The 24831-nt window shown below is 47.8% G+C and overlaps 1 protein-coding gene across 4 annotated transcripts in view; it reads left to right on the plus strand.

The window, feature by feature from the left end:
• Positions 1 to 24831, plus strand: part of AGPAT4 (1-acylglycerol-3-phosphate O-acyltransferase 4) — a 125611-nt gene that overhangs the window by 35435 nt on the left and 65345 nt on the right. For all 4 annotated transcript variants that reach the window (XM_070461742.1, XM_070461740.1, XM_070461743.1 and 1 more), the window contains exon 2: positions 9942 to 10205. In XM_070461742.1, coding sequence (XP_070317843.1) covers positions 9942 to 10205 — 264 coding nt within the window. The remainder of the gene's footprint in view (positions 1 to 9941; positions 10206 to 24831) is intronic.

Here is a 24831-nt window from a genome sequence, read left to right on the forward strand (position 1 = left end):
TATCTTATAAAATAGTTCATGCATTGAACTTCCAGGGATTGAACATCATTTAGAAATGTGTTTTAGACTGAACGTCTTATAAAGTGGTTCACACGCTCTCGGTTGTTGGAGATGCAGTTAGGCACCAGCCCGCTTGGCTGCCCCAGCGCTGCGATGTCAGAGCTCTTGGCTCCCGGGAACAGCGGGAGAGCCAGGTGGGGTTTGGAGACGGCAGGCATTCCACCTGGAGGGAAGGCGCGACCGGGGGCTTTGCAGGACCGACTGGTGTGGCAGTGACTCAGAAACTCCCGATCAGCCCAGCGTCAGGGGACCAGGAGTTGAAACAAGGAACCAGGTTCATGAAATAAGGCCACGTGCACGTGGAGTGCAGCTGCCTGGGACTTCCTGTGTTAAAAGCAGCCTAGCCTGAGCTGGGGTTTCAGACATTTACTCCCTATTTGACCTTTGCACATTACCTAGTCTTACTATGGGTGGCTCAGATGGTAAGGAATCTGCTTACAAAGTAGGGGACCAGGGTTCAATCCCTGGGTTGGGAAGATCCCCTAGAGGAGGGAATAGCTACCCACTCCAGTATTCTTGCCTGGAGAATTCCAGGGACAGAGGAGCCTGGCGGGCTATAGCCCACAGGGTCACAAAGAGTCGGACACGACTGAGCGACTAACACTGTCTTTCACTAGTCTCACTAAAACTCAGCTTCCTTGTCTATAAAATGGAGATAATAATGCCTTCCAGAGTGGGTTTTGGTGACAGTTATTGTGATAATGTGTGTGTAAAACATTCAGTAGACTTAATCTGCTGCCCTGGTTACCGTTCAGGAGGCCTGAAATTTCACTCCAGATATTTCAGTCTTGTAGATGCCAGAGCTACAAAAGGCCTTAGAGAATGCTTCATTTAATTCCTTTTATCTTTGCTTTTTCTCATGACAGAAAAAGTTACCTAGGTTATCCATCTGGGTTTAGCTGAGCCCTGGTTTCCTTGGATTATAGTTAAAACTCTTTAGAATTTGTTTTTCTCTTATAAGCTGCTCAGAAACAACTGTTAAACTTAGAAACTTCAGTTTTCTGCAGACTTATGTTTTTATTATCCTAAAATTAGATTCTGGAAAGAGACTGAGGGTTATTTATTATCGGATGTAATGAAAAAGTTGAGTATGATTTATGACTTCTCCGGAGTTTGGTTTGTTTTAATGGACTTCATGGAGAGTACGGGAATATTAGACAAAGGACTGATCCATCAAATTTTAAATAAGCTAATTTTATAGAGGCTTCTGCCAGCCCATTAGACAGTGATCATTTTTAAATTGAGGAATATTTTAGTTAGAGATGGTCCCCGAGGCAGTTGGATTCAGGGCAGAACACTTTCTTTTCAGTTTGGTTTTGGGCCGTGGGCCAGTGTAACTCCCAGGAATCCAAAAACTAAATGTATCCTTGTTTCTCAGGAGCAAGTGCCGAGTGGCTGCCTCAGGCTGCCGCAAGTCAGTTGCTCCCTCTTGGAGATTTTTGCTAAATGTATCTAACCTAAAGTAGGACTCGCGATCTGAAAACTGGATGACGGGAACACCCTACCCCTCACCTCGCCTGGGTCGGAACCTGCACCCCTTTCCTGCAGGGCACCCTGTCCCTGCATATTTTCTGCCTTCCAGACCCCAAGTCCTGGTCCAGGAACACACCCCAGAGATAACAGCTGGTGTTTTTAGGTACCTTCCCCGGTGACTCAGGCGGTCAAGAATCTGCCTGCAACGCAGGAGACGCGGGTTCGATCCCTGAGTTGGGAAGATCCTCTGAAGAAGGGAATGGCTACCCACTCCAGTATTCTTGCCTGGAGAATCCCACGGACAGAGGAGCCTGGCGGGCTATGTTTCATGGGGTCAGAAAGCGTCGGACACAACTGAGTGACTAACACACACACAGTGTTTTTTTAGAGTTGTGACTGTTCTGTCTTTATATAACTTGGTGACCTTTATCTCTTAATATCATAACAGAGATGTATCCATGTTGTTCTTCAGTCGCCCAGTCGAGCCCGGTTCTTTGCGACCCCGTGGACTGCAGCACTCCAGACCTCCTTGTCCCTCCCCATCTCCCGAAGTTTGCCCAAGTTCATGTCCATTGCATCGGTGATGCCCTCCGGCCATCTCACCCTCTGCCGCCCTCTTCTCCGTCTTACTACAAACTTATTATAGTGCAACGTTGTCCATTTGATTGTGTGGGTTTCCCATAATTCACTCGATTGTTTCCTCCTGTCAGAAATGTAAGTGGTTTCTAATTTTGGGTCCTTCTGAATAATACTGGTTGAATATCTTGGTGCAGAGAGACTTTTCTGAAAGCTAATTTTATCCTTGAGAGAGGTTGTCAAAGGTTGGTTTACGACATCAAAGGTTGGTGAAGATGCTGAGATCATTCTGTGTATGTCGCATCACTTTCTGAAAGCTGCAGTGTTTGATCTCACACCGAGAATGGGTCCTGATTTATTTACCTTGTCGCATTTAAAATGGTGTATTACTCATTTTAGTTTGGAATGTAAAAAATAGTATTGTTTAAATTAGCATTTCTTCAGTTTCTTTTCTGTTTTGTGAACAGAGTTCTGGTGTTTGGGATTAAAAGAACCTAAATAAGAGGTTAAGATTTCAGTGAAGACACTAAATTGATCATGAGCATCACAGGGATTCCACTTGGAGTGATTTCTTTGGAAGGAAGCTTTGGCTTCTTCAGAAACCCTGACCTGGTTTAGTTTTGTCATGTACAGGTACAAAAAAGCCAAACAACATCTTTAAAAACAAGCTAGTGAGAGAGTTCATCCTGTTTCCAGTTTAGTCTCTTCCTGAGTGTGTCTGAGTTCATGCTTATTTCATAGTTGCAGAATATTGACCAGGGCAGAGACTTAAATCTTAACTAGATTTTAACTCAGGTCCTCCTATTCATTGTCAAACCGGATGTTTTACACTGAAGCTTGGTGTGCGTCTTTAGAGAAGGATGCAGCTTGAGTTCTCTGGTGGTGAGGTTTTGAGCTGCTTTTACAGATTCTTCCACGGATGGTGGGCAGGCAGCACATGATGCTGTCTGTATTCCCACGCCTCGCCCTGCAGGAGTCCCAGGAAGCAAAGCTCTGCCGTGTTTGCATACCCACTTCTCTGCACTGTACAGTTTCAGGGTGGAAATCTGTGTGGGAAACACAAGGCTAATGAAAGCATCCTGCTGGCTGGCACTTCTCCTTATTCTGAAATCCACTTCATCATCCCCACTCTGTGCCAAGACTGTGCCTAGTAAAGAGGGTAGTTTTGGTGAATGGATCACTTCCCATTTCAGAGTCACTAGCAGTAAAGGACAGGTTAGAGTGAAAACGAATGAGGGGGGAAATGTTCTAACATACTTCATGGTAAATGAAAGGAAACATCAGGCTCTAGATATGGAGTGAGAAGGAAAACTGATTTATATCTTTGGCTTTCCCAAGGATGCCAAAGCAGTACATCTTAGCTGCTCCCTCCTTGCCTCTTCTTTTTTTAAAAAATTATTTATTTTTTTAATGCATTTTTGGCTGCACGGGGTCTTCGTTGCTTTGTGCAGGCTTTCTCTAGTTGCGGCGAGTGGGGGCTTCTCTTGTTGCGGAGCTCAGGCTTCTCCCTGCAATGTCTTCTCTTATTGAGGAGCACAGGCTCTAAGGTGTGTGGGCTTCAGTAGTTAACGGCTCCCAGGCTTTCTTATACTTGAGCTTTACGGCAATGTCGTGTTGGAGATATTGTTCGGATTTCACAGAGGAGGAAGCCGGGGGCTGTAGAAGTTCAGTAGCAGATGGAGCTAGAAGGTGGCTGAGCCCGGGTTTTTGGCCAGAGCTGCCTGATTCAAATGTTCCTGCAAAGATCCTTCCCCTCTAGCACCCTCACCATAACAGTGCTTGGAGTCCAGGTGGTCTCAGATAGCCTGCACGTTCCAGAACTTCTCTGGCTGATGGGCTGGATTTCCACCTTTCCACTCACCTGATGGGTGAGCCCGCCCTGTAGTCCTTCCTCTTGCCGGCAGGTACCAGCTCCATCACCCTGGGAGCTCTGTTCTCTGGCTGCATCTAATCATCAGCAGGGATGCTGGGAAATGCATCCATCAGGCTCTGTGCCCTGGAAGGGGGAGGATCTCATGGTAGAAAAGAACAACAAACACCAGGAAGAAAAGAGAAACCACCCATAACCCTTTCACTGAAAATCAGGGGAAATGGTGAAGAGCTTTAAAATGTTTTCTCTTTACCTGTTTTCATCACGGGTCAGATCTTTATACCATCCATTCTCAACTGTTGCTCTGTCGTGTCTCTGACTCTCTGCAACCCCAGGAATGTAGTCCGCCAGGCTCCTCTGTCCATGGAATTTTCCAGGCAAGAATTCTGGAGTGGGTTGCCATTCCTTTCTCCAAGGGATCTTCCTGACCTAGGGATGGAACCTGGGTCTCCTGCATTGTGGGCAGATTCTTTACCATCCTCAGCATGCCACTAAATTGGCAAATTACAGCAGATAGAAAGCGCTCCTTTAGTGAAGAAGGATAGGAGGGTCCCCCTCCCTCCAACTTCAAACTGGAATAAGTTTAAGATCTACAACACGTATTCACCACCACCCCCCCACCCCCCGCCCGAGTAATTTATCCTTGTTTCTCTTTATGAATGAAAGTGAAGTTGCTCAGTTATGTCTGACTCTTTGCAACCCCATGGACTGTAGCCCACTAGGCTCCTCCATCCATGGAATTTTCTAGGCAAGAATACTGGAGTGGGTTGCCATTTCCTTCTCCAGGGGATCTTCCCAACCCAGGGATCAAACCCGGGCCTCCCACATTGCAGGCAGACGCTTTACCGTCTGAGCCACCAGGGGGAATCCCTTTATTAATGAGCCCTAAAGGCTGTGGTTTTTCCAGTGGTCATGTATGGATGTGAGAGTTGGACGGTGAAGAAAGCTGAGCGCTGAAGAATTGAGGCTTTTGAACTATGTGTTGGAGAAGACTCTTGAGAGTTCCTTGGACTGCAAGGAGATCCAACCAGTCCATCCTAAAGGAGATCAGTCCTGGGTGTTCATTGGAAGGACTGATGTTGAAGCTGAAACTCCAATACTTTGGGCACCTCATGTGAAGAGTTGACTCATTGGAAAAGACCCTGATGCTGGGAGGGATTGGGGGCAGGAGGAGAAGGGGACGACAGAGGATGAGATGGCTGGATGTCATCACCAACTCGATGGACATGGGTTTGAGTAAACTCCGGGAGTTGGTGATGGACAGGGAGGCCTGGTGTGCTGCGAGTCATGGGGTCGCAGAGTCGGACACAACTGAGCGACTGAACTGAACTGAAGGCTAAAGTCAATTAAATTGTTTCACAAACTCACAGCACTTCTCTTTTTAATAGTAATAATCATTTCTGTATTTACTTTTTACTTTTGGCCGTGCTGGGTCTTCACTGCTGCACAGGCTGTTTCTGGTTGCAGTGAGCGCGGGTTTACCCACTTGTTGCGGTGTGTGGGTTTCACCTTGTGGCTTCTTTTGTTGTGAGCACAGGCTCTAGGGCACTTGGGCTCAGTGGTTGTGCCAGCTTCGTTGCTCCGTGGCATGTGGCATCTTCCCAGACCAGGGGTCGGACCTGTGTCCACCTGTCTCCATGTGGAGTCTTAACCACTGGCCCACCAGGAAAGTTCTCATAGCATGACTTCCCTTACTCTTCATCATAAAATTCCTTCAATACTTTTGTGGGTTTTGCTCCTGAGTATAAATCTGAGAATCAACTGAAGTTTACAAAAATCAATAGCCTCCTTGGAATTTTGGGTGCAATTTAGTATTGTTTTTTTGTAGTGAGAAAAGCTGAGATTCAGAAAAGTTAATTCACCTGAGGATACATGACCAGTAAGAGGCATAATAGAGCTTCAGACCCCAAGCCCACACCAGTCTAGGAAGGGAATCGGGGCAGAACCACAGCATCCAAGGTCTGTCTCTCTGTGACCCCACTCATATCTTGTTCACAATTCCCAAACATCACCGACATTGCATTAGACCCCTTGGTTCCTGCAGGGCTAGCAAGGATTTTACTAAAGGGCATGCTGGCCCTCGGACTTTTATAAAGAAAAACAATCTTACTTTTTCTTCGTAATGCCCTACTCTGCATGGAAACTGAGGAAGGTAGCGTTTAATCCCTCAACATTTCCAGTGTCAGTTGGCTTCCATTTTTAAGTGTTAAATCAACAAAACCAAGGATTTGTCAAATATTCTCCAAACACTAGGTCCCAGAATCAGACTTCTTCTGGCCCAGGCTGTCTGGGAGCTTTTAGAGGCTAATCCAAGGGCAATGAATAAAGCAGGAGGATATTCAACCTGAATAGCTGCCTCGGTAGCTGCTGCCAAATGGTAACCAACATCCATCACTCTTGTTCACGAGCTCCTGAAAGTCAAGTGCGTTGAGGGGCAACTGGCAGCTTAATGTCTGTTCCTTCGAGAGTCACTGGGTGTATTGTAACCAGGTGAAGAGTTTGACAGCTTGGAGGTGTCTCGGGGCTGTGCTGTCTGAAAAAGGCCAAAGGTGGGCTTTTCTAGCCCTTGCGGGATCCTGGCTTTGTGCCAGAGAGCTGGGCTTCTGGGCACATGGACATGAGCTGAGCTGACTTCAGGGAAATCAGGCCAACGGGGCTTTCGATTTCCCTCCTCTCAGAAACACACAGGAATCAGAGCTTGCCTTCCAAATCGTCCAAGCAAGGGTAATGATTTACCTTGTAACTGCTTCTGCCCAAGACTGTCCTCAGAACCAGCACAGAGGGACTTCCTTGGTGGTCCAGTGGTTTAGAATCTGCCTGCCAGGCCAGGGATGTGGGTCAGTCCCCGGGAAGATCCCATGTGTCTTGGGGCTGCACAAGGCCGTGCACCACAGTTAGTGATTCTGCACATCAGAGCCCGTGCTCTGCCACGAGAAGCCAGCGCAGTGAGAAGCCGATGGACTGCCCTAGAGAGCAGCCTCCGCGCGCTGCAATTAGAGAAAGCCAGGGCAACGCAGTGACAACCCAGTGCAGCCAAAAATTAAAAAAACAAAAAACAAAAAAACACAACCTAGGAGGCCCGGAAGTGAGCCCCATGCCCTGACTTTGCATAGTTTGGGACTGTGAATTTCACTGAAGGAGGCGCTGATTTTGCCCTGGGGGTCACTTCTGGGCTGCTCTGCAGAAGGGAGTTCTGAGCCTAAGAGAAGCCCCCGCCTCACTCCCCCAGGATCAAAACCACCCGGAGCGCTCGAAGCGAAAGAGCTCGGAGGTCCACCTGACTCTGAAGATCAGCTCCTGACAGTGGCAACTTCAGGCAAATTGTCCAAGCGATGGGGCATCTCAGTTTCTTACTCCAAAAAATGGATGATAATACTGTTCATGGGATTCATCTGAGGCTTAAAATGAGATCATATATGTGATACTGTCAAACAGATTTTGTGGGAGTGTTATTAATAAAGATCGTAGTGAAGTCTAGGCTCTCCCAACTCTCACTGTTAGAAAGTTCAGTCTGTAATCTTGGCGCTTCTTGGGGAGGTTTGCAGTCATGTTCTCGTTCCAGGAGGAGCGAGTCTGCTGTGCGTGATGTTCTCAGCTGTCCTCAGCTTATTTTTTCTCTGTCAGAGTATTTCAGCCTCCTCTCTTTAAGCTGTTCCTCAAAGGCTTTATTTGCTTCAGTTCAGTTCAGTTCCGTTCAGTTGCTCAGCCGTGTCCGACTCTTTGCGATCCCATGGACTGGAGCATAACAGGCCTCCCTGTCCATCACCAACTCCCGGAGTCTACCCAAACTCAAGTCCATTGAGTCGGTGATGCCATCCAACCATCTCATCCTATATCGACTCCTTCTTCTTCTGCCCTCAATCTTTCCCAGCATCAGGATCTTTTCAAATGAGTCATCTTTTCGCATGAGGTGGCCAAAGTATTGGAGTTTCAGCTTCAGCATCAGTCCTTCCAATGAACACTCAAGACTGATTCCCTTTAGGATGGACTGGTTGGATCTTCTTGCAGTCCAAGGGACTCTCAAGAGTCTTCTCCAACACCACAGTTCAAAAGCATCAATTCTTCTGCACTCAGCTTTATTTATAGTCCAACTCTCACATCCATACATGACTACTGGAAAAACCATAGCCTTGACTAGATGGACCTTTGTTGGCAAAGCAATGTCTCTGCTTTTTAATATGCTGTCTAGGTGGGTCATAACTTTACCTGAACAGTTATTTCATTTTTCTCTTCCGGGGTTGGAGACTGATGACAGGAAAGTGAGTCTGGCTGTTGTGCATGTTTTGAGTTTCTGTTCGATTTTAGAACTCTTAGGCGTGCATGTGTGAATGTGTGTGTGCGCACATCAGGAGTGCGGTAGGGTGGTTCTCTTGCCTTCATAGTTGGTTATTTGTGTTTACCAACATCTCAAAGTTGATCTCTGTTTAACCTTCATTAAGTCATTCCACAGATATATATATATGTATATTTCATAATTTTTAAGTTGATATGTTGTATTTCATTTTTATTCAATTCAAGAAATTATTTTTCTTTTTTCCTTTTTTTTTTTTGGCTGTTTGGCATAAGGGTTCTTAGTTCCCTGACCAGGGATCTAACCTGTTCCCCCTGCAGTGGAAGCTCAGAGTCTTAACCAACGGACCACCAATGAAAGTGAAAGTCACTCAGTCGTGTCCAACTCTTTGCGACCCCATAGACTATACAGTCCATGGAATTCTCCAGGCTGGAATACTGGAGCGGGTAGCCTTTCCCTTCTCCAGGGGATCTTCCCCCCAGGGATCGAACCCAGGTCTGCCGCACTGCAGGTGGATTCTTTACCAGCTGAGCCACAAGGGAAGCCCAAGAATCCTGGAGTGGGGAGCCTATCCTCCAGCGGATCTTCCCGACCCAGGAGTCAAACCGGGGTCTCCTGCACTGCAGGCGGATTCTTTACCAGCTGAGCTCTCAGGGAGGCCCCCTGGGCCACCAGAAACGTCTCTATATGTATTTTTAAAATTAAGCTCCGGTTCTGTGCCAGTGACTGCTCCAAGGGCCAGACAGATGGTGACGATCTTCAGGATCGTTGTGTGCCCCGGAGAAGGGACAGTCCAGGGCAGAAGGCTGACAGTTGAACTAGTAACACGGAAACTGCAGGGGGTGCCACCTGCCCCACCCCCACCCCCAGCACCACCCCAGGAGTGGCCCCCACTCTCCCCAGGGCAGGCGTGCGTGCAGGGAGGTCTCACCAGGAGAAGTGATGTTTGGGCTGAGATCTGGAGATGAGTGGAGGGAAGGGGAGTCTCTGGGGGCAGTGTGCAGGCGGGCAGGAGGTCCTGGAGATGCAGACTCTGGTCCTCAGTTTCTCCTTAGTGACGGGCACTGCTGCTTAACCTCTCTGGACCTCATTTCGTTCTCTGTAACAATAGTACCTGCCGGAAACGGCATCCCACTCCAGTATTCTTGCCTGGAGAATCCCATGGACAGAGGAGCCTGGTGGGCTACAAACCTGGTGGGTTTCAAAGAGTCGGATACGACTGAGCGACTTCGCTTTCACTTTCATTAACAGGTGTTTGGACGATCAGAGGGACTAGTCTTTTGAAGACTGATGCTGGGAAAGATTGAAGGCAGGAGGAGAAGGGGATGACAGAGGATGAGATGGTTAGACAGCATCACCAACTCAATAGACATGAATTTGAGCAAGCTCTGGGAGATGGTGAAGGACAGGGAGGCCTGGTGGGCCACAGTCCATGGGATCGCAAAGAGTCGGACACGACTTAGGGACTCAACAACAACAATGTTCTTTTAAAGGGTTGAACTGTGCCCGAGGTAAAGGAAGCACTATATAAGTGTTTGCAAAATAAAAAAGAAATCCACGCCTGTACAGTGTAATCTTGAGAGTATATTTGTCTTCTGAGAGTGTTCTCCCCCCGCCTCTAAGAGCGCAGTAACATTTGTTTCTGACGTTTGGCATCGGTGTGTGTTTCAGGCGCTTTCCTGAGTCCCGGCCCCCCGCCCCGCTGGCCGTGTTCTGCGGTGGGTGCTCGCTGCCTGGGCGAGGAGCGCATCCCCAGCATGGACCTGGTCGCCTTGCTGAAGTCTCACTTCCTCTGCCACCTCATCTTCTGCTATGTCTTCATTGCCTCGGGGCTCATCATCAACACCATTCAGCTCTTCACGCTCCTTCTCTGGCCGGTTAACAAGCAGCTCTTCCGGAAGATCAACTGCCGGCTGTCCTACTGCGTCTCCAGCCGTAAGAGCCTTCCCTCTGTTCTCTGTGTGTGTGGCTGTTACTGTTAAGACTTTCTGTGCAGGTTAATAGGCTTGCAGTCTATGCTTAGATATCTTGTTTGTTTGTTTCTGTTTGCATTTTTGACAAAATGCAAAATGTCTATTTTTGTCCTCATTCTCAAGCTATTTTTTAAATGAGTAATGCCAACAGCACTGCCAAACGCCAAAATTCAACAGACATGGAAGGCTATCCTCTGAAAAGCAAATAGACATTCTGTCTCTGTTTCTTTAGGTTTCCTCCTCGGAAACAATCAGTGTTTGTTCTTCGGTTGCTCAGTCGTGTCCGACTCTTTGTGACCCCATGGACTACAGCATGCCAGACCTCCCTGTCCATCACCATTTCCTGGAGTTTGCTTAAGTTCCTGCCCATTGAGTTGACGATACTGTCCAACCATCTCATTCTCTGTCACCCCTTCTCCTCCTGCCCTCAATATTTCCCAGCATCAAGGCCTATTCCAATGAGTTAGTGTTAGTGATTTCTTAGTTATCCTTACAGAAATAGCATATGTATGTGTATATATATGTTATTTCTATAAGGAAAGACATATGTATGTATGGTTCTTATGTTTGTACATGTAAGCAGGTGAGCCTGTATATGTATAGATCCATAAGACATACACGTAGCTCAGTTCATGAACTCCTTATTGCCAAATTCAGACTTAAATTGAAGAAAGTAGAGAAAACCACTAGACTGTTCAGGTATGACCTAAATCAAATCCCTTACGATTATACAGTGGAAGTGAGAAATAGACTTAAGGGACTAGATCTGATAGACAGAGTGCCTGATGAACTATGAATGGAGGTTCGTGACATTGTACAGGAGACAGGGATCAAGACCATCCCCAAGAAAAAGAAATGCAAAAAAGTAAAATGGCTGTCTGAGGAGGCCTTATAAATAGCTGTGAAAAGAAGAGAAGTGAAAAGCAAAGGAGAAAAGGGAAGATATTCCCATTTGAATGCAGAGTTCCAAAGAATAGCAAAAAGAGATAAGAAAGCCTTCCTCAGTGATCAGTGCAAAGAAATAGAGGAAAGCAATAGAAAAGGAAAGACTAGAGATCTCTTCAAGAAAATTAGAGATACCAAGGGAACATTTCATGCAAAGATGGGCTCAATAAAGGACAGAAATGGTATGGACCTAACAGAAACTGAAGATATTAAGAAGAGGTGGCAAGCATACACAGAAGAACTGTACAAAAAAGATCTTCACGGCCCAGATAATCACAGTGGTGTGATCACTCACCTAGAGCCAGACATCCTGGAATGTGAAGTCAAATGGGCCTTAGGAAGCATCACTATGAACAAAGCTAGTGGAAGTGATGGAATTCCAGTTGAGCTATTTCAAATCCTAAACAATGATGCTGTGAAAGTGCTGCACTCAGTATGCCAGCAAATATGGAAAATTCAGCAGTGGTCACAGGACTGGAAAAGGTCCATTTTCATTTCAATCCCTAAGAAAGGCAATGCCAAAGAATGCTCAAACTACTGCACAATTGCACTCATCTCACACGCTAGTGAAGTAATACTCAAAATTCTCCAAGCCAGGCTTCAGCAATACATGAACTGTGAACTTCCAGATGTTCAAGCTGGTTTCAGAAAAGGTAGAGAAACCAGAGATCAAATTGCCAATATCCTCTGGATCATCAAAAAAGCAAGAGAATTCCAGAAAAACATCTATTTCTTCTTTATTGACTATGCCAAAGCTTTTGACTGTGTGGATCACAATAAACTGTGGAAAATTCTTCAAGAGATGGGAATACCAGACCACCTGACCTGCCTCTTGAGAAACCTGTATGCAGGTCAGGAAGCAACAGCTAGAACTGGACATGGAACAACAAACTGGTTCCAAATAGGGAAAGGAGGACGTCAAGGCTGTATATTGTCACCCTGCTTATTTAACTTATATGCAGAGCACATCATGAGAAACGCTGGGTTGGATAAAGCACAGCTGGAATCAAGATTGCTGGGAGAAATATCAATCACCTCAGATATGCAGATGACACCACCCTTATGGCAGAAAGTGAAGAGGAACTAGAGAGCCTCTTGATGAAAGTGAAAGAGGAGAGTGAAAAAGTTGGCTTAAAGCTCAACATTCAGAAAACTAAGATCATGGCATCCAGTCCCATCATTTCGTGGCAATAGATGGGGAAACAGTGGGTGACTTTATTTTTGGGGGCTCCAAAATCACTGCAGATGGTGACTACAGCCATGAAATTAAAAGACGCTTACTCCTTGGAAGGAAAGTTATGACCAACCAAGACAGCATATTAAAAAGCAGAGACATTACTTTGCCAACAAAGGTCCATCTCGTCAAGGCTATGGTTTTCCCAGTAGTCACATATGGATGTGAGAGTTGGAGTATAAAGAAAGCTGAGTGCCAAAGAATTGATACTGACAGTCCCTTGGACTGCAAAGAGATCCAACCAGTCCATCCTAAGGGAGGTCAGTCCTGGGTGTTCATTGGAAGGACTGATGTTGAAGCTGAAACTCCAATACTTTGGCCACCTGATGTGAAGAGCTGACTCATTGGAAAAGACCCTGATGCTGGGAGGGATTGGGGGCAGGAGGAGAAGGGGACGACAGAGGATGAGATGGTTGGATGGTATCACTGACTCAGTGGACATGGGTTTGGGTGGACTCTGGGAGTTGGTGATGGACAGGGAGGCCTACTGTGCTGCGGTTCATGGGGTTGTAAAGAGTCAGACATGACTGAGCGACTGAACACATACTTTTAAAAACTAAATGCTGATATAATATATTGTTGGTCTTTCTTGGTTCTTCTCTTTAACTTTTTGAGATAATTGGTGCACATATGATTGTAAGAGACAATACAGGGAGATCCCACGCACCCTTCAGCCAGCTTCCCCCAATGGTGACGTCTTGCACGTCTACAGTGTAACATGCCAATAAGAAAACTGACATTGACACAGTCCACCAACCTTATTCGCATTTCTCCTGTTTTATTTACATTCATGTCTCTCTGTGTGTGTGTGCGTGCACATGTGTGATTATACTAGACTATTTTAAACATGACTAATTCAACTGCCCTAAGTTTCAAAAATGAAAATGGTACAAGGTAAATCCAAGTACTGGGATGTCTAGAGATGAGTTTGGTGTTGATTGGCCAGAAATCGATACCTGTTCTCAATAGCACAGAATGCTGTGTGTATCATTACCAATTACATATATAAGTGTGAATATATTTTTTTAAATGAATTCTTTCAAATGAAGCAATTAAAAAAATCTCAGCTATGTTCGATATGCCAAGAATTTCAAAATTACAGATATTGTTTTGGAACAGTTTCAATGAAGCAATCAGATTTTAATTTGAATCAAAATAATACAGGCTGCATACAGTTATCCAGATGGATTACTACTGATCCAATGAGCTATTTTTGAAACTTTAAGATAGGATCTTTTGAGAAAAAGAACAATAGCTACATCCTCATTTGTAATGTTGCACTGACTCAGAACTGGCAGATATGTCTGATACTACTTCTAATGTGTGTGTGCTAGACCTCCTGTGTCTTTGGTTGGAGTGTTTTACATAAATGTCTTGAGCATGCTCATAAGATCATAAAGTTGCAGCTGCAAAAAATGTATGTTTAATCTTCATGTCTGTGGCCCATCGGGTTGTAGCCACCCATTCGATGCATTCATGCAAATTCGCTAGTCATGCATTTTACTCTGATACCGTTTATACTATTGAAGCACTTACCGTGGTACAGAAAAGGGAACAACCTTTCAGGGCAGGACAGAGGCAGCAGGAGAGGTCAGAAACTGACTTGTAACTGAAGAGAAGAGTTTGCATAATCAAGAGAAGGAGATAATTGCCTCAGATTTACTTTATAATTTAAAGTGTCTTTTTCCACTAAAGTGTCTATTTAACAAAAGTTGTTTAACAATGTTAACTGCACTTTTCATCGAAGCCTGCGTTTATATGGTTTGCACACACCTACAGAGATTCAAAAATGTGTCAGTTTGCAATTGGGAATCATGTGTACTTGCATTGTTGTGACCTCTGTTGAAATCTCAGGTGGATGCTTAAGCATTACATTTTCATTTGGAGTTGAGAAATAAGAGATAAGCTTTGGAATGAGAGTTTCCAAGAGTCTCTGTTTTGCTTTTGGGAGGTAGTGGAGACATGCCAAGTCAATATTCTTTGTAAAATAGTTATTATTTATTTAATTTATGTATTTGGCTGCACTGGGCGGGTCTTAGATGCAGCACGTGAGAGCTCTGGTGGAGATTAAGATGGGGAACACATTCAGAAAGCAAGGTGAATTTCTCAACATGACAAATATTATTTAACATGATTCCGAATGACATGTAACCATCCAAGACCACTGGTGTTTCCCCACCCAGGGTGTCGTGAATGGCCAGCAGTCTAATTTCACAACAGGGTCAGAAGGACATCGCCAGGTCCCTCCCGTCCCAGGATGTCTCCCCCGTGCTGTGTGCCTGCTGCCCCAGAGGAGAGCTTCCACGGGTTTGGACCGAGCAGATGCAGACGTCACCTGAAAAGGGAAGGGGGCATCTCTCTGGAGGAGCAGGTGTAGCTTTTGGGAAAGGAGAATGTGGTGGAAGGCAGGGAGGGTGATGCCTCCTGGGTTTGGCTGTGGGCACTCACTGCGGTAAGGAATCCCCCCGCTCCTAACCCTGCCCCGTCTTCTCCAGCATCTCCATTCCTGGCATCCCAGCATGTCTTCGATACAGAGCTGTTCTCTCTCTCTGAACTTGTCCTCTGTAGTTGATAGATCCTTGGAGTGTGTTGCAGCAACAACCAAAGATGTGTAAGAGACAGCCTGTTTGGGAAGCCTCCTCAGAGGCTGTAGTTCGTGGGCTCTTGAACAGCTCAGATTAGAGGTGATCAGGTCCTCTCTGCTTGCTATCACTGTCCTCCTCTCCAGGCTAAGACAAAAACTCTTCATGCGGTTTAGTGAATCACTCTAAAGCTTAGAAAATCAGCCTCATTCATCATTTCTGCAGCTGACTTTTTAAAGAAAAAATTGTTTCCTAGACACGTGAGATCCCGCCATTACCTGCTCACTTTTTACTAAGGCAGCTGTGTCTGTATGCTTCTTTATTTTTTTTAATGTTTGTCAAGAGCTTGGTGGTGCACTCCGTGAGTCCAAAGTAGTCACCAGCCCTGGCATGTGAAAGGCCCCTGATGTAAATGACAAGTAGAGTCGGTTTCCAGCATGACACACAGGCAGAGAATCTTAGCCTAGTGGCCGGGGCTGTCATCAGGAAAAACAGCTAGAAAGTTTGTTTGATTTGGATGGCTGCTTTGGGAGGGCTGTTTCAGTTCCTTCTTGCCTCGCTTTGTAGGCCTCTAACCCTGAGATGCTGAGATAAATGGGCTTAGCATGCTGAATGGTGGGCGTTGGAGGTGGGGTATGGAGCCGACCTCTGCAAGGTGAGAAGGAAGTTACAAGAAGTGGGCTGCCACGCAGAATTGTATATTACTTTCCCTTGTACAGGATGTGCCCTTTAGTCTCTAGGGAAAAGTGGTTAAGACCAGCTGGCTCGCTTTCCTTACCCCCCCCCCCCCCCCCGACTCTGTGAGTTTAAAAAAAGCAGAGAAGAGTTAGGAGAACCTATGAATGGCAGAGGTTTTAAAAGGGGGAGGGGTGGGGAGAGTGGAGGATGACAGCTGACCTTAATGTTCCATGAAGCGCTGGAAACACAGAGCTGCTATCGAGACACCACTCCCCCCACACACACCATCCCCGGTGCCCGGCTTCCAAATTCGGTGCTGTAGCTCCCCACCTCCGTGCCTTGAGCCTGGCTCTTACTTTTTCTGGAGTGTGATGCTCTTGGATTCCATGGCCATCCGATGCACAGATCTACTAAGTGCCTCTGATGGCCAGTGGCTGGTGATGCTGAGGAGGGGTCAGGATCTGGAGTGCGGAGATGAAACAAGAACATCCTGCCCTCCTGCTTATAGACTGTCACCTTGGGCAAGCCCCATAAACCCTCTGAGTTCAGCATAGAGCAGCAAGATGGATCACAGTGGCTGCTCGAAGAAACGAATGAGATGCTATGTACGAAAGTGCTTCGTGAGCTGTTTCAGTTCTGTTCAGTTGCTCAGTGTCCAACTCTTTGCGACCCCATGAATCGCAGCACACCAGGCCTCCCTGTCCATCACCAACTCCCAGAGTTTACTCAACCTCATGTCCATCGAGTCGGTGATGCCATCCAGCCGTCTCATCCTCTGTCGTCCTCTTCTCCTCCTGCCCCCAATCCCTCCCAGCATCAGGGTCTTTTCCAATGAGTCAGCTCTTTGCATGAGGTCATGAACTGTTTAACACACATCAGTTTAGGATGAAAACTGAAATTTGTATCTGCAGAGGGAAGGAGAATTGCAGAGGGGAGGGTGGCGGGGGCAAGTAAGGCTATCTTCTTTCTTCTCATTATGGCCATTTACTTGGTTGGGTACCTTCAAAAAATGAACTACATTTGAATTAAGGGGAAGGAGTAGAATTGGCCAAATTCCAATATTATTCTAATAAAGAGTTGGGTTTTTTTTTCTTTTTGCACGTGGGAAGATAGTTACTTCTCTTCTTAGCACCTCCCTTCTGCATTCCCATCCACCCTCCTTGAAGGTTATTGGCTGCTTGATTGGCAGTAGACAGTGGTTGAGCATGAGAGAAGCAAGCTCTATTTTTCCAGCTATAACACCGCTCACAGTTCCTTCCTTGAAACAGACATCAGTCTTCCTGCTGTTGACAATAATGGACCCCAGGATGCAGAAGTCCCCCCCAAGCTGTGACCCGAGGGCGGGGCTCAGTATCTCAGATGGACAGACACCCTCTGTGGAGCCCCGGGTAGGGGGGAACCAGGCTTCACTGAAGATGCTCCCCTGTTCTACTTTTAAGGTGACATCCCTCTTATGGGGTCATGAACCTCGGGTTCTTGGGGCAGCTCCCCCGTCCCTGCCCCAGCAACTTTGGCCATATGATCAGTCTCCTGGGTGCCAGGCTGGTCCCTGGAGCTGGTCTGGTGTGCTTTATTTTTTCTTGTTAAAAGTAATTTAATTTATTTATTTTTGGCTCTTCTGGGTCTTCGTCGCTGCGTGGGCTCTTCTCTGTCGCGCTGAGTGGGGGATGCTATCTAGTTGTGGTGGAGGGCCTCTCATCGAGGTGGCTTTTCTTGTTGCGGAGCACAAGCTCTTAGTTGCAACTCACAGGCTTTTGAGCCCTGGATCAGTAACTGTGGCGCGTGGGCTTAGTCGCTCTGCAGGATGTGAGGTCTTCCTGGACCAGGGATCGGACCCGTGTCTCCTGTGTTAGCAGGCAGGTCCTTTACCACCGAGCCACCAAGGAAGCCCTATTTTTTTTCCTTGTTTTTTAAAAGAGTTTGTTGCTTTTAGGCAACACCGTTTGGCAGATGGGATTAGCTCCCCAAAGCAGGGATCGAACCTGTGCCCCTGCATTGTGAGCATGGAGTCTTAACCATGGGACCGCCAGGGAAGTACCTGGCCAAGTTTGCTTTAATACAAGGCCACACCCATAGTGTGAACTTGGCTGTTTTCCTTTCTTTTGTCTCTCACTGGAATTGAAGAACATGTCTCCTTCCACAGCCCCTCCTGAATCAGGGTAAGAATTGTTTTTCTTAAATGTCTTGGTTTGAGTTCCAGATTCTTGGGCACACATTACTGTCCTTGCTTTGAGATTAGTTGGTGCAGGTGTAGCCGGGAGACAGCAGCTGTTATGGGGCAGAGGGACCAGGGCCAGGAGCCCTGAATGGGGGTGGGGAAGGGAAGAGGTGGAGGGGACAAGACAGGGAGGAGGGTGCTCCAGATGAGCTAACATGCCCAGGAGCCCCCAAAGATCTGTTCCTGGATTTCCTCTAGGCAGGAGTTGTTACTAATGCTTTTGGTAGGAGATTTCTCAGAGGCACATGGATCCCCGGGAGCAGGCCCTGGGGAAGTGGCCCGCCCCTTTGACCCAGTGGGTGTGCATAGCATCACACATATCCACGCATAGCCGTGGGTCCTGGGGGCGGGGTAGGAGCATAACCAGGGATCCTGGGGCGGGATTATGGGGGTTGTGTAAGGGAAGGGGCATCAGTTTCTACTCAGAAATATTTCTATTTCTGAGTAGGGCCAGGGGAAGCAGGGCTTAGACACACTGCTGTGTGTGTCATGAGTTGGGGGCCACAATTATGTGCCCCCCGCCCCGACTTACATGAGAGTACAGTGCCAGACTGGAGTGACTTTGATAAAAGGTGATCCATCAAAGAGGGGGTCGCTGTGGCATTTTCCACGGTGACCTTGGGAGAAATAACACGCGCTGCTTCCTTGGCAGCTGGCTTGATCCGTGTCTCTTCCCAGCCTGATGAATGGCAGGACTGCCTTCGCTTATTTTCGTCCAAGCGGATTCTTCACTCTTTCCCGTCCGGAGCAGGTTTGGCTCTTTTGCTTGGGGCGATAGTTTATCACCCGCAAGATGTTGGGAAAGATCTTTGCTAGGTTGGCCCCAGAGCCCTGGTCCTGACCCTTCCCATGGCTGATTCTGCTGACTCGTGGACCCCTGCCGCCTCTGTGGTTCTGACCCAGAGGTGAGGGCTCTCCCTGGACCGAGCAGAGAGCACCCGGATTCCTCTCCCGGGACCATCCTTTGCTCACCTCACTCTCTCTCCTCTGCTCGTACCATCCCCTTCTCCCGGCGTGTGTCGGGCTCCACGCCCTCACGGCTCTCACAAGCAAGCTCCGCCTCGTCTGGGGTTACAGCTCTGACAGCCGGGCCTAGGAGGCTTGGCAGCTCCTGCAGGTGCCGTGTAATCCATGCTCTCAGGGCAGACGAAGAGCCCAGGAGTGTGTCTGCATCTCCCTGGAGACCCCAGGCCTCGACAGCGGCCTCCGTAACTGAAATAAGAGGCCAGCACATCAAGCGGCAGAGACCTTGCTTTAAGTAGTTTCCTGGTGATTCATTTGGCAAGTATTGAGCGCCTGCTGTGTGCCGGGCGCTGTGTTGGGTACTAGGTCCACGGTGGTGAGAAAGACAGCTATAAGCCCACCCCCAGGGAGCTTGTGGTCTGCTTGTCTGAAAGGCTCATGGTCATCTCCTGCAAGGGCGTCTTGGATAAGTCGTCGTGATGAACAGGTCCAAACCATCCTGTTTGCCCCGTGTTTGGGCAAAACGGACCTTGTTTCCTTCTGTCCTCACTTGGTGAGGCTTTTCAAGTAGCACAGCAACCAACCAACCAACTAAATGAAGAAAAAACTATACCTGGTTAGCAACTCCGCGTTTTGAATGGACATAGCAGAAGCAACCCAGAAATGGACTTAACGGTAGATCTTATTTACAGTGTATTATAGAGTCAAAGAGCTGGCGTATCTGCGTTTAAATGGCACCAGAATGATAGGTAGGAGAAAAAGAAGAGAATCAGAGTGTGAATAAGGTAAGCGGGGTCATTCTCAATTCTGCCCTTTTATTCCGTAGACTTCCAGCCGGCTAATACTTAGCGAGCACTTGCCGTTCTAACTGCTGTTTTGAGGACTAGGCCCAGAGAGGTTAAGCAACTCGCCCAGGGTCACACAGGAAGTGGAGGAGCTGAGACTGGGGCCATCTGAGTGCAAAACTTCTCTCTGCAGCACTGCCCAGCACGGCCTGGTGGCGGAGGAGCCAGGGTCTGGAGCCGAGGCCACGTGTCCACTGGGACTTGTAGTAGGTGACGTTCCACAGGGCTCCGGAGATTGTGTAGTCACGGCACACGGCTATTTCCATTTCTGATGCGTGTGATCACTGCAGTCTGTGGTGTGCAGTATGTGTTAGGCCTCACGCTAGGCCTTTCATGTCTTTACCTTGTTTAAACACATAACCACCCTGAAAAGGCGGTCTCCCGTGTCATGCCAAGTGAGAGTCGCTCAGTCGTGTCCGACTCTTTGCAGCCCCATGGACTATGCAGTCCATGGAATCCTCCAGGCCAGAATACTGGAGTGGGCAGGCAGCCTTTCTCTTCTCCAGGGGATCTTCCCAACGCAGGGATTGAGCCCAGGTCTGCCGCATTGCAGGCGGATTCTTTACCAGCTGAGCTATCAGGGAAGCCCTGTCATGCCAACCCACTCCAGTACTCTTGCCTGGAGAATGCCATGGACAGAGGAGCCTGGTGGGCTACAGTCCATGAGGGCCGCAAAGAGTCGGACATGACCGAGTTACTAAGCAGAGAGAGCGTTTCATGGATCAGTTGTCTGAGGCTCAGAGAGGTCAGGTGACCTGTCTAAGGTCAGACAGGAAGTCGGAGAGCTGAAATCCCCCAATCCATTCCCCTACTGCCTTTTTTTAAAATGTATTTTTGGCTGCATTGGGTCTTTGTTAAGTTGCGGCAAATGGGGGCTACTCCCCAGTCGCAGCGCTCCGGCCTCTCTGGCTGCTGAGCAAGGGCTCTGGGGCCCCTGGGCTTCAGCAGGGGAGGTGCCCGGGTTTGGCTGCCCCCCAGCATGTGGGATCTTCCCAGACCAAAGACCGAACCCAAGTTCCCTGACTTGGCAGGTGGGTTCTTAACCACCAGACCACCAGGGAAGTCCCATTTTTCTCCTACATTTTGAAAAATGAAGAAAACTGTGTGTAAGAGTCTTTAACACCCACAGTTGGTGTGAAGCAGACATCTGTTCGGATCAGCCCTGTGCGTGTCCACGCCCTGTCTCAGCCCCAGGGGGCTGTTCAGGGTGTCTGCCACTTCCTTATGAAACGTGCATTTGGGTTCGTCCTGGGACCCTGACCCTGGGCTGGCACCTAGAGCTCAGAGGTGAAAGGGGTGTAGCTGCCGCCCTCGGAGGCGCCCAGGCTGGTGGGGAAAGCACGTGAGCCAGCCCCCGCAGAGCAGCCAGACTGAAGCCAGGCTCGAGGTACGCAGGGAATGTGGAGCAAGTCCGTCGTGGGGAGGGATGGAGGCTGGTCCACCGAAGCAGCATCTTACCAGGAGTTACTGAATGAGTGGGAGGTGTGATATGTCGGCAAGAAGGGGAAAGGTGGTCTGGGCTGAGGAAAATGCATATTCCAGCATTGCTCAGGGGCGGCACTGGTTTATTTGCACCAGTTTGTTCAGGGAGCCAGTTTGTTCAGATGCGGGACTTACCACATGTCGTCACGACCTTGCTGAGTCAGGAGGCAGGAGCCGGGTGCCCTCCACTGGGGCCTGGAGGACAGTGGTGTCCAGTCGCGCCCAGCGTGGCTGGTCCACCTCGGGCCTGGTCCACGGATGCACCCACATAGCCACCCCTGGAAATTCCAAGCCCTGTAAACCATCCGTTTCCTTTAAGGTTTATTTTTGTCTTGCCCTGAGCAGCTCTGTTTGAAATGTGCCTTGAGAAACTGTTAATTTTTTTTTTTTTTAAAGATCTGTTCACACATAATCTCTTATAGGAAGATACCCAGCTGGGTCATTATTTCCTTGAACCATGTTACACCCTAAGTATAATATTAAGTAGAAATAGCATGAGGCAAAATGGTGCTGTGTAATACCAATTTTATAAATACAGACTGTAAGGAAGTTGATCGGAGTGCTGCTTTTAGGCATTAGAGTTAGAGATGAGTTTTTTAAATTGCCTTTATTACATGTATTTTACTAACTGGGGGGAAAAAAGTGCCAAACAAAATAAAAGCCCCGACAACAAAAAGAATTAGCTAGGAAAGGGGTTAGAAAAGAGGAATATAAAGTGGGCCCTTCATGCTCTGTGTATGTGAGTGTGTGTGTGTGTTTGTGGGAAAGCCTCCTGCATGCTGGCAGCTGGCGGGGGGGGTTCCCCATTCCTGGGCCCAGGAGTGATGTGATGTTCAGGCCTCGCCTCCAGGACCTACACAGAGCGTATTTGACTCTTATTGCTGCCGTGACCAAGGACAGTGGAGGCAAGAGAAAGTGCCCAGAGCTGCGTCCCTGGATCCCCAGGGTCCCCCCCTACTCCTGCCCCAGAAGATGTGCACGTTCCTACCCCGTGCCTGTCAACAGGGCTTTATGCAGAAGCAGAGTCTTTGCTCATCGTCAAATTGAGATGTGGTCCTGTGGGTAGGCCCCAGTCCTCTACGGCTAACAGCTGTGTCTTTGTAAAGGGGAGACCATGAAAGCAGATCAAACCAGTCCATCCTGAAGGAAATCAACTCTGAATATTCATTGGAAGGACTGATATTGAAGCTGAAGCTCCAATACTTTGGCCACCTGATGTGACGAGCCGACTCATTGGAAAAGACCCTGATGCTGGGAAAGATTGAAAGCAGGAAGAGGAGGGGATGACAGAGGATGAGGTGGTTGGATGGTATCACCGACTCAATGGATGTGAATTTGAGCAAACTCTGGGAGACGGTGAAGGACAGGGAGGCCTGGCGCGCTGCAGTCCATGGGGTCACGAGGAGTTGGACACAACTGAATGACTGAACAACAGCCACGACTGGACGCAGAGGCAGCAGGCCCGGGGAGGACGATGTGGACACCGAGCTGAAAGCCAGGAGAGCGGATGCCCCGAAGCCTCGAGAGAGGCAGCCCTGGCCACACCATGTATTTAAGAACAGAAATACTGGTATATAAGTGAAGTAAGCCAGAAAGATAAAGACCATTACAGTATACTAACACATATATATGGAATTTAGAAAGATGGTAACGATAACCCTATATGCAAAACAGAAAAAGAGACTCAGATGTATAGAACAGACTTGTAGACACTGGGAGAAGGCGAGGGTGGGATGTTTCAAGAGAACAGCATCGAAACATGTATATTATCTAGGGTGAAACAGATCACCAGCCCAGGTTGGGTGCATGAGACAAGTGCTCGGGCCTGGTGCACTGGGAAGACCCAGAGGGATCGGGTGGAGAGGGAGGTGGGAGGGGGGACCGGGATGGGGAATACATGTAAATCCATGGCTAATTCATTTCAATGTATGACAAAAACCACTGCAATGATGTAAAGTAATTAGCCTCCAACTAATAAAAATAAATGGAAAAAAAAAAAAGAAATACTGGTATATTAAAAATGGATGTGTTTCTGTTTTTAAGTCCCCAGTTTGGGGTACTTTAGAGCTTCCCTGGTAGCTCAGTTGGTAAAGAATCAGCCTGCAATGCAGGAGACCCAGGTTTGATCCCTGGACCGGGAAGATCCCCTGGAGGAGGGCATGGCAGCCCACTCCAGTATTCTTGCCTGCACAATCCCACAGACAGAGGAGCCTGGTGGATTACAGTCCGTGGGGTCGCACAGAGTTGGACACAGCTGAGTGGCTAACACTTTTGGGGTACTTTACAGCAGTCCCAGAAAACCATCACTCCGTGATCCAGGCCTTTTCCCTTCTCACTGTGTGTGTGAAGTGCTAAGTGAAGGCTGTTCCCTGGTGCCGGCAGGTGTGGCACTCTGTTTATTTCCCTCTCCTCCCACCCCACCTGGCTTCCCCCACTCCCAGTTGTTTCACTGGCAATACAAGGGATGAGAGATTACCCAGACTGAAGGCCTTGTTTGTGTCTAAGGGCCCAGCCACAGAACCCCTCTGTCCTGCTTCTTAAAGTCAGGGATGTCCAGCGAGTGAAATGGGGCTGGCCCATGCGGAGGAGCTTTGATGATGGAGACAAAGGCTTGTTGGGTTTCTTTCCTCCTGTTTTCCTTGTATTTTCAACTGGTGTGTATGTTTATCTCTCTGAGTACTCTGAAGTCCAGAACTGCTTGGGCCAATCCCCAAAGCAGTCTGCCTGGGAGAACCAGAATGAAACCCTCCTTCAGACTTGGAGGGAGTTCTCCGAGGCGAGTGGATCAAGTATGGAAGCCTGCCTGTAAAGCAATGCTCAGGTCTGTCTTAGTAACGACTGCTCTGGCCATTAAAGGAACAAAAGTCTTTTCTTCTCCCTGCTTTGCGTGAAGAAGTAACAGGAATGAAGTCACCTGACCCAGGAAGTCTGTTCTGCTGGCTTGCACACGCCTGCGTCTTTCATTCAGAAGCATCCAGAAAGCTGTCTTCCTAGCTTTGTTCAGATCCACCGTCTTTTCTTTCTAATCAGTGTTACGCTCCAGCCTGACTCCCAGTGGAACGATTTTATCTAGAATGGGACATTTACTTTGCTCCCCCTTTCCGCACAAAGCTTGTTATAAAATTAGCCTTTTGTGTCAACACTTCTTTGTTTGCATAGGGGAAAAAATACTGGCCTTGAGAACTCATGATTACATCAGTGTGTTATCGGATCAATTCATTGATAAATATCGCAGCTAAGTAGTTGATATAATTGGAAGCATAGTAAATATACAGCCAGTCTGACGCACCTGATTTGCTGAAAGGAGAGTGATAAATGAGGGCCCTGGATTTTTAAATAAGTTTTAAAATAGAGTAATGTAACTAGGCTATAGCATTTATTATGAGTAACAATCTTTCTGCATCTTAAATATAAGTGTATGTGCATGCATGCTCACTCAGGCGTGTCCAACTCTTTTGCGACCTCATGGACTGTAGCGTGCCAGACTCCTCTGTTCATGGAATTTCCCAAGGTGAGAATACTGGAATGGGTTGCTGTTTCCTTCTCCAGGGGATCTTCCCAACCCAGGGATGGGACCTGAGTCTCCTGCATCTCCTGTATCTCCTGCCTTGGCAGGTGGATTCTTTGCCACTGCACCACCT

This window comes from Odocoileus virginianus, chromosome 34, assembly GCF_023699985.2.
Source record: "Odocoileus virginianus isolate 20LAN1187 ecotype Illinois chromosome 34, Ovbor_1.2, whole genome shotgun sequence".
Lineage (NCBI taxonomy): Eukaryota > Metazoa > Chordata > Mammalia > Artiodactyla > Cervidae > Odocoileus > Odocoileus virginianus.